At 52.0% G+C, this 13,331-nt stretch overlaps 1 protein-coding gene across 15 annotated transcripts in view; it reads right to left on the bottom strand.

Moving 5' to 3' along the window:
• Positions 1 to 1,000: 1,000 nt before the first annotated feature.
• The window catches only part of BIN1 (bridging integrator 1), a 154,686-nt gene continuing 142,355 nt past the window's right edge, over positions 1,001 to 13,331 (bottom strand). For all 15 annotated transcript variants that reach the window (XM_037912518.2, XM_037912520.2, XM_043525057.1 and 12 more), the window contains 2 exons: positions 12,083 to 12,184; positions 1,001 to 7,699 (listed from right to left, as the gene is read on the bottom strand). In XM_037912518.2, the coding sequence (XP_037768446.1) occupies positions 7,592 to 7,699; positions 12,083 to 12,184 (210 nt within the window). In that variant the 3' untranslated portion in view covers positions 1,001 to 7,591. The remainder of the gene's footprint in view (positions 7,700 to 12,082; positions 12,185 to 13,331) is intronic.

The following is a 13,331-nucleotide window of genomic DNA, read 5'->3' as shown; positions in this document are numbered from 1 at the left end:
GTAGGTTTGAATCCAGCACCACAGATGTGAAAGGCTGAAGCACTAATGCTCTGTGCTGTCTAAAATCTGCAAAGGGCCCATACAACCAGACTGCCGAACAGCGTGACAGGCTCCTTTCTAATGAGGACAAGCAAGGCCAGGAGCCAAGGCGATAAAGCACTAATTGGCCCACAGTTTATTTCTGAATGCCATGCCCCCTCTTTCCACACTCCCGCATTCGGGCCGCTCAACTCAGACAAGCTTACAGTGCCCTAAGCAGGGGCATCACACTCGGCCTGGCTGGCTGGCACGAATGTGGAGTGGTAACCCACCCTGTGTGTCTGTGGTACCTTCTATCAAAGCACTAGTCAGACATTAGTGGCTTTTGCCACACAGCATCCCCATGAAGAGCTGGGGGGGCAAACACCATTCACCTCGTTTTACAGCTGGGGAAACTGAGTCACAGAGACTGAGTTGGCCAAAGTTACACTGAGTCAGTGGCAACATCAAGAACAGAGCCCCTCCCTCCTGCCCCCCAGCAGTAATCAATACAAGGACAAACCTGTCCATCTGACTCATGTCACACTTGCATTGTAAATTCCATGGGGCAGGACTCATCTTTTAAGTCTGTGTTTGTACAGCACCTGATCCAGGACTGGTGCTCTTAGGCCACACAATAAGACAGCTAATCTTCACCATCAGCAACATATCTCCATCTCCTGCCATTGCAGGGGCCTTGGGGCCTGGTGGCCCTCGGTCCCTCCTGTTCTCTGCCCGTGGCACACAATGGTTTAGTCTCCTTAGGGCTGTAAGTACTTTAGTCTAATCCATTGGGCTCAGTGTAGGAATAGCTGGGGATGGAGGGGTGGTTGGTGGCCCGGAAGAAGCAAGACATCAGACTAGATGAGCAGGTAATCTTGTCTGAGCATAGCCTCTCTGCCTCAGTGTTTTGCCTCTTTAAGAGGAAAGATGGCCCTGGTCCGTTGGCTCTCTTGAAAAGTGAAATGACTGACACAGGCTGTAGGATGACACAAAATTGTATTTGCTGAACATTGCCAAGAAACAAACAGGACAAAGTCGTCTAGTACATGTCACTGGCACCGGGAGTCACAGCTCTGAATACAGTGGGAATTATTCAGGTTTGTATGACAAAAACAAAAATTGGAAGAAAAAAAAAAAAAAACCCCTACCCAAAAAACCAAACATCGCTCAGGTCACCATGGTTAAACTCAGAGACTGACTGACCAGATGGAAACGAGGTTGCCAGCACAGCATCAAAGCCATTGCAAAGGACTCAGTTAAAGAGAAGACGAATGAAACCAAGGGCTGCATGTGGCAGGCCTCAAGTATTGGCCGCCTAACTGAAGCACGGACTAGGAAACAGGGTTAGCAGCATGTGCTAGAAAAACAGGTGAAAGACTTCTAGCCAGCAGACAAGTTAAAATACAAGCCAATACAGAACAGTCTGAAAGCTGGAGTTTCCCCGTTTGATTGTTTAATAGGACTCCCCCGCTCATAATGAGAAATAATTTCTCAGCCATTGGGGTGTCCCTGCCCGTTCCCCACCCCCCACAAGCAGTAGAATATAGACTCAGACCTTTGAAAGGGTCAAATGCTACATTTAAAGGCTCTGAGCCACACGTGGCATTTCCACTGGGCTTCCCCATTGTCAAAATCTGCCTCCCCGCTCCAGAGAATGTGGGGCGGTGTTGGCTACTCGGGAACGGTCTATGTTCCAAGAGGACTCACGGAGTGAGGCATACTCACCCGCCCCCCGCATGTGTACAATGCTCTATGGCAGGGGTTCTCAACCATTTTCTTTCTGAGGCCTCCCCAACACGCTATAAAAACTCCACGGCCTCTCTGTGCCACAGTAACTGGTTTTCAGCACATCCAGTAGATTGAAAGCCAGCGCCAGTGTAGGGGGTAGCAAGCAGGGCAACTGCCTAGGGCCTCAAGCCTAGGGGGTCCCACCAAACTAAATTCCTCAGGCTTTGGCTTCAGCCCCGGGCAGCAGGGCTCGGGCTTCAGCTTTTTGCCCTGGGCCTCTGCTAGTCTAATGCCGGCCTTGCTCTCTGGTCTATTTTGGTGGACCCCCTGAAGCCTGCTTGTGGCCCCCCAGGGGACCCCAGACCGCTGGTTGAGAACCTCTGTTCTCTGGGATGTGTGGCCTGCAGTACAAGAAAGGGACTCCCCCAGCCAGCCCTAATAAGCAATAGCTTGCTGTTTCTCTGACCTCAGTCCAATCTGATTGCATTGCATCTTGCCCCGCTACATGTGAGCTTCTAGTTTCACACTCCAGGCTGACGGGAAGGTGCAGCCTGCAACACCCCAAGCAGTACATCAGAGCCTGGGAGCAACTGGGAAAAGAAGCGCCTCCCTCCATGGCTGGCACTGGTCTGTAATTCCCTAGGCCTGAGCAGAGTCAGAGGCCCCTCTTGCATTCCTGCCCCATTCTGTGCAGCAAATGCAGCTGCTCCCTGGGCTAGCCCGGAAAGGCCTGGGATTTTAGCCGCCGCTGTAGCTACCCCAGTGAACAGACCCTTCCTGCTGATAGGGTGCAGCCCTGTGAACTGTGACTCAGCTGACCTGCTGCTGCCTGGCTGCGTTTGCACCAACGTGGCGCCATGGGTGGCTACAAACCCCCATGCAGACAAGCCAGAAGGGGCCAAGTGCAACTTTCTGCCTCTGCTAGGTGGGATCCTTAGTTACTCCCCAGCATCGACTAGGCCATGACCAGCACTAAACAGTGTGTGACTCTGGGAGTGGGCCCTTCTGTGCATGAGAGGCCTTTGCACTGGGGGTAAGCGTGTACAACTCTGCTGGGTTCCCAGCTGCACTGCAGGGGACCATGGGTGGCTTCCTCCACTCTTCTCCATTCCTTTGCTCCAATGCCTGGTCACCCCTGGAGGGGAGCCATTCATAACACAGAAAGGGAGGGGAACTTTACATCCAATGGGCCAAATCTGTCCCCAGTGTCGCTCCAGTGATGCGTAGGGAATGGGCCAGTGCGGACTATGGCCTGCAGGACCCAGTTCAGCTAAGTACTTAAGCAAGTGCCTAAGATTCATTTGACTTATAGGAGACTTAAGCACGTGCTTCATCGCTTTGACTCTGGCACAATTCACAAGGAGGTGCCGCGCACCTGCCATTGCCCAGAAGAGAGATGCGGGTGCTCAGGAGCTCTCAGGCTCCCGTTGCGATAAGCAAGCGATTGCAGAGGTGGCTGGCAGGCTGCTCAATGGAGCTCAGTGCCTGCTGGGCTCTGCAGCAAGGACTGGGGTTTGGCCATGGCTGTTGTGGAAGGGATGAGCCGCTGTAACCGCCCACCCCAGGCTTTGTGTTAAAAGCTGTAACACGTGAGGCCCCAATGCTGCGCGTCCCGCCTGCAAGGTGCTGACAGGCCGAGGCCTCCCCTGACGGCAGGAGGAGCGGAGCATGTTGTAAAAGATGCCTGGGCACCTTCCAGGATGGATGGTGCGGTGCCTAAAATATCCAGGTTAGTGCCTCAGAGGAGAGACCGCTGGTTTGCAAAGAAAAGAGAGCGCGCTCCAGTGGGTGCGATTCCCCTGATCACCAAGCGGAGAAGCGGCTCTGACCACACTGCCCTGCGCAAGAGACTACAGCACCGTTATTATTCTCAGGCATCTTCACAGCGATTCACACTGCCCCTCCTTAGCCCTGAGCAGGGCGACCTGTTCCCGAGACCGAGGCCACCAACACACCAACCTGAAATGATTGAAGGATGATCTAGGCCTCTCCCACCTCCCTCGCTTTCCCCTCAAATTTGAGCCTTTATCATTCAAGTGGACGTTCTGAAACTAAACCCACCCTATAAACTGATACTGCACAGGACAACAGACACCTGAGCCCTGACCCAAAGCTCCAGTCAATGGCCAGACGTCCCTTGACTTCCCCAGGCTTTGGCTTAGGCCCTTCAAGAACTGGGAGAGGAAAGAAAATCACCACTTACAGCCTGGGTAAAAGGCACTGCTCTGAATTGGAAAGCCAGGTTGAGTGATGGGTGCTTGGTTTCCACTAGGGAAAACTTCAGGGCAGACTGGCTCAATGTGCTTGAAACCCTGGCTGCAGGAGCCTTTTCTCTTTGCTAGATGGCCTACCCAGTGAAGAAATGCACAGGGCATTTAGCCAAGAGAAAAGGCAGAGAGCACATAGGAGCCACAGCTGGTTATGGCTTGTCGCAGCATCCTACACGCGGAATGCCAGGTAATAAACTCAGATTGCTGACCCAGCTAAAGAGACAAGAAGAAAAAAACAGGAGAACGATGCCTTATTTTGTCATCATCAAGTGGCTGTGTGACCGCTGCCCTCTGGGACAAAGGCAAGGTGGCTACACTCAAGCTGGAGGGGAACACACATAACTAGGACCAACTGCGGTTGGAAAGATAAGAGCTCCCTTCTAACCAAGCCGACAAAACCAGGTGGTGGGGGGCAAAGGTGGGGAGAGAAGTGCTTTATTGTTGATTCAGTAAAACTCTCCAACCTCAGCTTCGCAGACAGCGAAATAGCAGCTTTTCTGGGGCCATCTGACATGTAGTCCCTAAAACGTTCCCATTCTAGCAGCCAGTGCATTCGGGGGATTTATTGGCCCATGTTATACAGGGATCCATCCTAAGCCAGTGTGGACTGTGGGCTCTTTTCACCTGACAGGCTCAAATCTATCCAGATGTCTCTTCAGTAAAATAAATGGAGTGGCACCTGCTTACACCAGGGCTGATTTTGGCCCAGGGCTTGAGGCCTGCCTGCTACAGTACAAGCTGGAGCTTTTTGCACAGGGAAGTATACAATATAGGGGTCTAATCCTGGAGGCCTCATGCCCTCAAGACTCCCACTGAGTTTGTGTATGTGCGAGCAATGCAGGATCCAGACCTATCGAGGAGGCATAGGGCCTAGGCGGTACACTCTGTTTGCTCTGACCGGACTTCTTCAGGAGCAAATGGAGAGAGAGGGAGAGGCACTTTCCCCGTTGAGCACCACTGGAACAGAATTAATCAGAGCTGAACGCTACATCCCCTTTTGTGCAGAGGTTCAGTTTCGCTTCAGCGGGGACAATACAGTACTGGACGGTTGCTTTGTTAGCCCCACACAATGAAAAGGCCTTAGCAGGATTTCTTTTGTAACAACTGTCTGGTTCAAACACAGCAGATGACAAAAAAACATACAATAAATTAGAAGTCAGCACAGCTTCCTAAGGTGCTAGTCACTAATAAAACGATTACTTAGGAGACAAACTATAGCTCTGGTACTTATAATCTTATCTTAAAAAAAAAAAAAAAAACACCCCAATAATCCACAGGGTTCTGCATAAAAATAAGCACATTTAAGCCAAGAGCTTGCTGTTAACTAAGTTAACCCGCTTTTTTATATATATAGATCTCTCTCTATAATTTTTTCCCCATAACATTGTTCTTCGAAGGAGCAACTGGGTTTACAAAGGCATAAAAATAGACATTTTGAAAGGGCAGCGTGCTAGTTAAGATGCTCAAGGCACCTCTGATTAAAACGATGGGATAATATTCTACAGCGCTGGCTCCCAGTATTCCTGTGCTGGGAGCAGTTATTCTTGAGTAGTCTTGTGTTTTTGTAATGGGGGAGGAAAAAGATAAGAGTATCAGTTGCAGCAAGTCCCCCCCTACACCCAATCTCTCTCTCACACTCTCACACACACACACACACTAGCAAAATATGGAGAGAATCTGAGGACATGGACCAGATTCTGATCTCAGTTACACCGGTGTGAATCCAGAGTGACTCCATTAGCGTTAGTGTTGCTGACTTTACATCAGCGTCACTGAGATAAGTGGACCATTAACTTTAAATACATATACAGACACACGGACACACACTTGGGACCTACAACAGGGGTTTTTTTTTTGCCCCGATAGCATACATGCAAGATCAGAAAAGATGGGCTTTTTTTGAAGGTTTAACTGTGCCAGAATTTTTTGCATACTCTGCTAAAGCCAGCTTATGTTAGGTAAGAGTGTTATTTCATACAGTGTCCCAGTATGTAGGAAGTAGCTGCACCTATACCAACCCTGTCAAGGCAAAAAGGAGGAGTTTGGGCCAGGGGGAAGATGGGTGACCTTAAAAAAAACAGAAGATCAGATCTGCTTGCCAGCTGCATCAGCATTCAAGTAGCATTTAAAGTACCTCCATGGGACTTTAGATCTCTGGGGAATCTAATCTGTTGACTTTGACAAGTGTAAGACCCACTTTGTTTTATTTTAAGCAAGCAGGCTGCAGGGCACTTTCAAATTCCCAGAACCAAACAGGAGCAAAGACTTGTAGGAAAGGTCGGTGCCAGTATTAGGACCTGGAGTACTGTCCCCACGTTGATGCTGTGATAGTCCCACGTCTTCGAACTCGTCACAATATAATAAAGTCATGCAGAAATTTTAAATAAGTATTCAAACAGTTCACTTTTCTCTGACTTCAACTTGTTCACCAGCACAGGATTGGAGGAAGCAGGTCTAATGATACTTCACAGAATTCAAGAAGGGGGGGGAGGGAGGAATAACCGCACAATTGGAAACACAGAAAGCAGATTTGTTTTCTCAGTGGTATGCCTCACATATTCTGTCTCACCATTTCTTTTCCCACACCCTCTTCCTTAAAACTGCACTTTCTAAACAGCCAGATTTCAAGACCATCCCTGCCTACATGAATCTAAACTTTCCTTCTTTAACAGGCTTTTTCATTATTATTTTACAACTAGTTTAAACAAATCCAAATTTTCAGATTTTTTTTTTCCTTCTTTTTAATTTGTCAGTTTCCCAATTTTCCCTCAAGAACCTTTCCCGGGGCGGCGTGTGCTGCTGTGATCGTCCAGCTCCGAGCTTTGGAGGAATTTTGGACTGAGCCCAGCTGCACACATTTCACTCCGATATGTACTCTTCCTGATAACTTTTTGTGTTTGCTTTTAAACGTATAAAATCACAGTTCATGTTACATCTTCAAAGGAAGAAAACACCACACACACACACACACGCACACACACCATATTGGTGAACACTGTACACTAAATATGTCTTTTCAACAGCATAACAGGACATTTGGCCTATCATAGGTCGTAACATGGGCAGCGCCTGAAACTTTAGGGATGCCACGCCAGCAACTTAGACCACAAAAGAGCTGAACCCACCCACCCATGGGACAGCTGGGCTCAGATCCTTAAAGGTATTTAGGATCCTAACTTCAACTGATTTCGGTGACAGTTAGGAGCCTTTGAAGATCTAGGCCTTAGCTCTTTCCTTTTCGAGTATCAGACTGAAATCCCCAAAATTCAGCCAACACAGCATTTACAGGTACCACACCAAGCCACTTCTGCATCAGCCTCGGAATTCAAATGCTGTCAAATCAAAGTGGGAAAGGGGCATTTGACCTGTCTTATTATTAGGTATATATTTTAATAACACTTTTGAATTCATTTTACTGCTAAAACCTTGCTCTTTAAGAAGAATCCAACCTTTAAGTTGACACTATTTTTGGGCTTATGTTCCTTTAAAATTCTCTTTTCTTTTGTTTTTAAAACACCTCCCGGAAAACTTGCTTTCTTCTGGCAGAAAAATCAGCTGGCAGCTCCGGGCTCTCACTGCACCCGCTCTGTGAAATTCTCCGGGAAAACTCCCCGACTTTGATCAAGTTCCTTATGCTGGAGCCAGTCAGCCTCTTTCACGCCCATCAGCCATCCTTCATCCTGGCAGAGAGAGAGAGAGAGAGAGAGAGAGAGATCGATCAGAGACCAAGGGCCAGATTATTTTTTATGCAGTGCAGGTTGGGGGACATCAGAAAAGGAGTGGGTGAAACGGATAAGCAAAGTGATGCTCCGAGCTAGCTCACAGGGAGCAGAAAGCACCCTAGAAGCAAAACAAGGTGGGCAAAGGAGCTTTTCATTTTTGCAGTGAAGACCATCTCCCACTGGAGGCAATGGCAAAGCTGACACCCACTGCACAAGCAGGACACGGTGATTATGGTATATACAAGGCCTGAGCGTGCTCTCATTTATGCTACCTGTCAGTCAGGACTCCCACTGAAGTCAGATCAGTGCCAGAGATCAGAACCTGGCCCATGGGTAAAGGGGGCTAGCAGGCCCCTGGGGTGCGATGGGATCCAGTGTACATCTTTACATTGGGGGGGGGGGGGGGTCTTCCTAGATGATGCACTTTAGCTGGACCACAAGTTATTGGGATTGGTGTAGGAATTGCTGCATAGAATTCCCTGGCCCATGTCATGCAGGAGGTCAGCGTGAATGGTCCCTTCTGGTCTTAAAACCTATGGGTAACCTATAACTCAGGGGAACTGCGTAGCCACCGGCGCACAGCCCCTGCCTCTGCGTGTTTTGTCCTCTGCCGAGGTCATTCAGCAAGGAGGTTCCCTGCAGATTGGGAGCATGTCTGGAGTAAGAGAGGATTCAGGGGAGGAGGCTGCTTCATGTCCTGGCCCCACAGACAGTGCACGCAGGGAGGACTGTTTACTACGACAGCTGCACACGTTGTTCTGTGCCCTGCGTCCACCTCTTTGGGTGAGGCATCCACCTTGGCCCTCAGCTCATTTATATGCATCCTGTCAGGCGAAGCTGGGGTGGGTAAAATATAGCCCGTGGGCCGGATCCAGCCCGTCTAACATTTCTGTGAAGCCTGCCATGACTAACGTTTCTGTCTGGCCTCCTCTGCCTGCTCATGATCTCTGGGCCGCTAAAAGTCCCATGGTGCAGTGGGGCGCTCAGGCAGGCTGCTTGCCGGCCATGGCCCCATGCTACTCCCGGAAGCAACCGGCTGCTGCTGGCACACCTCTGCGTGCCCCTGGCGGGGCGGGAGCGGGGGCAGCTCCGCGTGTTGCCCTCGCCCCCAGCACTGTCCCCACAGCTCCCACTAGCCAGAAACCAGCCAATTGAAGCTACGGGGGCGGTGCTTCCGGATGCAGGCAGCGCATGGAGACCCACTGACCCCCTCACCCTAAGGGATGCACAGAGCCGAGTCAGCAGCAGCTGGCCACAGCCGCTTCTGGGAGCAGCGTGGGGCCATGGCATGCAGGCAGCCGGCCTGAGCCCTGCAGTGCCGTCGGCTGGGAGCCACCTGTGGTTAAGCATCTCCCGGCCAGCGCCTGCACCTCTCACCCCCTCCCGCACCCCAACCCCCTGCCCCAGGTCAGAACCCCCTCCTGCACCCAAACTCCCTCCCAGACCCTGTACCCCAATGCCCTGCCCCAACCCGGACCCCCCCCATCCAAACTCCCTCCCAGAGCCCACACCCCTCACCTTCTCCTGCACCCCAACACTCTGCACCAGCCCAGAGCTCCCTCCTGTATCCAAACTCCCTCCCAGACCCCGCACCCCCTCCATTAATAGAGTAGAAATTTGCGGCCCGTGACGACATACCAAAATTCATGGAGCGTCCCCCCTGCGAAAATAAATTGCCCACCCCTGGGCTAAGCTAACTAAGCAGCTGGGACAGAATGGCCAGCTACCAGCCGCCCCAGCCAGCGGAGGCGGTGAATTCAGATGGTTTCCTCCCATGACTTTGCCTTACTGGAGCTGGCAGGAGTCACCTGAGGACAACCAAGGCAGCTATATATAAAAAAAAATCCACACAAGAGAGCTGCCCCGACAGCAACCCCCCACCCCATCTGCTGCACAGCCTGGTATCCAGAAGCAGGGCACATGCGGCTTTCTCCTGAGGGTTTTTACCCTTTTGCTTTCTTGTCCTGCTCTCTGAATGTTTTATATTGCAGCCACTGCTGGAATAAAAAGCCCAGCGTCCTCAGGCTGGCAGCCCCCCGCCGGCAGTGCCGATGCTGCAGGCTGATTTACCCCTGGCAGCTTCCTAACAAGTCTTGGCCTCGCAGGCGTCACAGAAACCGTACACGGCACAAACCCACGTGCCCAATTCGGCAGAGCCGCGGACTGAAGGTTGGAGGGTCTGTGATCGATTTTATTGCTTCAATGTGCCATAACTTAGGCAGACAAATGGCTGGGTGGGAGGCAGCAAGCCCGGGGGTCCTTACTGCAATGCCCAGTGAGGCAAGCACTACGTACCATCCTGCCGCTGGTCTGCATCTGTGATGCACAGAGGTACAAGCTACACGTCTCCCACCTCTCCACTGCACCCAATTACACAGGGTAGGGTCCCTCGGTCTAGGCTCTGCAGACATGGCATTTGCTCCCAGTTTGCTGCACTCATGGACTGACACCTGAGCTGCTGGATTTGAGCACTGCAGATGGTTATACACAATTAAATACACTAATTGCCTGGTTTTCCAAGCGCTGTCCTCTCATATGCACCATGCGTGCTCTTTGATAGGCATGTCTTACAGGTCCGGGCCTTGCCAGAGACAAGCTGGAGCAGAGGATGCTCTGGGAGCTATTGTTAGCAGGCTGCAACCCTCAGAGGACAGCTGGCGGCAGCTTGGATGATCATGGCACCGTGGCGCTCAGAGCTGCATCCAGCTCAAGCGCACGTATAGGGTGTAGACAAACTCTGCTCCATAAGCGCCCTCTCCTGCCACCGAAGCTAGAAGGGAATCTCCCGATAGCTCTCCATAGGATCAGGGTTTTTTATTCTGGAAGCTGCTAGAGGGGACAATCCCGAGGCAGGTAAGTCCCAGCCAGAAGAGGATACCATAGCCAGCAGAAATGGCCAGTTTCTCCCCATTCAGCTCCTCCCAAGACTCTCTCACACTGCAGGGAGCAGCTGTACATCTCCAAGTGCTTTACAGGCAGGTGCATATGCAGCGTTCTGCCCATTTTCCCGGTGGTAACACAGCAAGCCAATGGCAGAACTGGGACTAGAACCCCCCTCTTCTGCCTTCCAGTTTGTGCCCTGCTGACCCACTGCACCACGCTGCCTGCCTGCCATTAAAAAGGTATTCAAAGGGCCGGCTTTATTCCTGGCTGAATCCAGACTCCATGGGGGAAATCCAGCCCCATGGCTTTGTTCTAAAGAGTAGGGAATTCTCCTACCTGGGGGGCAGGGAGGTTAGATCTGTGTTTTCTTAGCACCTGCCCACCTCTGCTGTTAATAGAACAACTGCAGCATCCCTAAACTGGAAGTCCTGAATCTCAGCACGGCCTGGAGGATTTCCTCAACGCTTTTACAGAGGGCTCGTAATAAACAAAGTCAGTCCCAGCTCATTCACATTGGGCTTGGATCTGGGAGAGTCTAAACCTCTGCCTGGGAGAGTCAGGCGAGATCACCACAAGGGTCCCATCTGGATTTAGAATCTATGGCTTGGATTCTACAGCCGAAGGATGACTGTTTTGTTCTAGTCCTTAGACTATACTGCCGTCTGCTGGGCAATGACATTACAGCAATACCAAAACGTCCCTGAGAGCGTAAACTGGCTCAGCTACACTGACATCTCAGACCTGATCCACAGCGTGTTGCCTTCTTAGGGTACGTCTACACTGTAGCTGGAAGGGATTCCCATCCCAGGTAGGATTTCACCCTTCAGGTGTACCTACACTGTAGCTGGGAGGCGTGATACCACGTATACACGCTCGCTTTGATGGAGTTCGTGCACTAAACTTAGCGGCGTAGCCCTGGGCGCCATACCGTCCGGGCTCCTCGGTTCATACTCTGGTGGCTGGCCCATCCCTCCCCCCATGACCACCCTGGTCCATTTAGCGTGCTAGCTACATGATTCCCTGTAAGCAGAGGATCCATATACCCGGGTTTGTGGCCTGCGATTCTCAGCATGCTAGAAGCTGGGGATGCTCATCAGGATTGGGAGCAGGAAGATGATGAAGGTCATCCTTGCATTAGCCAAGTAATGACCCCTGCTGGCTGACCAAGGAGCAGCACTGACAGGTGCCAACCTGAGGCCTGACCAGCTGCTCTGCTGGCAGGAGGAAGCCCTAGGTAGTTACAGGAAAGAGGAGAGGGATATTTTTTGTAAAACCCCTCCCACACTTTCCACGCCTTTAGCCAGGCGGATATCTCTGCAGGACCCTCTCCTGGAGAAAACCCACCCTAGTTCCTGGACAGGCCAGCTCTCCAGCCAGCTGCAAGCAACAGACCCCAGCCAGTAAGGGGAGGAGAAGCGATCAGTCCCGTCCCCACCCCGCCTTCTCCCTCCCCCTCACCTGCTCATCTGGGTTGTCGAAAGGAATCACCAGCACCACGTCCCCAGCCTTCAGCGCCAGCTCGTCACTGTCCGTGGCCGCATAGTCATGCATGGCCTGAACCTACGGGAGACGAGGACTCGGATGAGCACCCACCCAGCTCTCCAAGGCGGGACGAGGCAGGCGGAACCTTGTGCAGGATTTTCAGATCTTTGTGATTCCCGTTTCTTCGGGCCAGTTTTATCCAAGCCATTTCAGCCCAGATCCTCAAAGTAACTGAGGTGCCCAACCCACATTGATTTCAAAGGGAGTTAGGCACTACGTCCATTAGAGAAACTGAGGATCTGGGCCTTTGTCCCTCCCATCTCTATCACTTACAGGCAGTCAGACACTCTGCCTCCCCCGGAAATGAACTGCTCAGACCCAGCTGCTCTGCTGTAGACCAGCTTCTGCTTCTAGACCCAGGCTGAGTTTGCTGTTTAAGGCGAACGAGTGATTGGGCCCAGGGAGTCAGGGCACTTGCGTCCACAACAGCTGTTCTTACCTAGGGTGACCGTACGTCCCATTTTGGCCAGGACGGTCCCTTTTTTAAGCCCTGTCCCCGATGTCCCAACTTTCTTGGCGAAAGAGGGCATGTGTCCTGCTTGTTCTTGCCAACTGATCAAGTTGGCAAGAGCACATGGGATAAAATGACCACTTTTGTCAAAAAAGTGGAGTGCAGTGGGGAGGAACGTGTGTGTGGGGGGAAGTGGAGACGCCAGCCCCATGGGGCGGGGGGGGGAAGGGTTCCAGTGCATGGGGGGCCGGTGGGGTTCCAGCAACCAGTGGCGGGGGGCGGCAGGGCAGGGTTCCAGTGACAGCCTAGTGTGGGAGGCCCAGCAGGGTTCGAGTGACAAGTGAGTAGTGACAGCCTCCCGTGCGGGGCCAGCAGGGTTCAAGTGACCAGTGACAGCTAGGGGGAGTGCCTTGGGCGAGCAGCTGGGGCCAGCCCCATGGGGTATGGGGAGGCCTTGGGCCAGCCCCACACACAGTGTCCCATTTTCCCTTGGGAAATACAGTCACCCTATTCTTACCTCCAAAGATCCCCCTTAAAAAGAGAGGCTGTGAGTTTGACACCCGCCTTAGCCTAGGGCACAGAAAGTGCCTGCAGGTCAGAAGTCACCCCGCAGTTTGGGGCTCTGACAGCTTTGACTCGAGCTGGGCTGGGTCGACTGCAGTTTGGGGCTGAACCAGATCCCAGAACCCTCAAACTCGGGAGCAGCTGCGACCT

This window comes from Chelonia mydas, chromosome 11, assembly GCF_015237465.2.
Source record: "Chelonia mydas isolate rCheMyd1 chromosome 11, rCheMyd1.pri.v2, whole genome shotgun sequence".
NCBI lineage: Eukaryota > Metazoa > Chordata > Testudines > Cheloniidae > Chelonia > Chelonia mydas.
The sequence above is the reverse complement of the archived record's forward strand: the minus strand, read 5'-3'. Positions and strand labels throughout refer to the sequence as shown.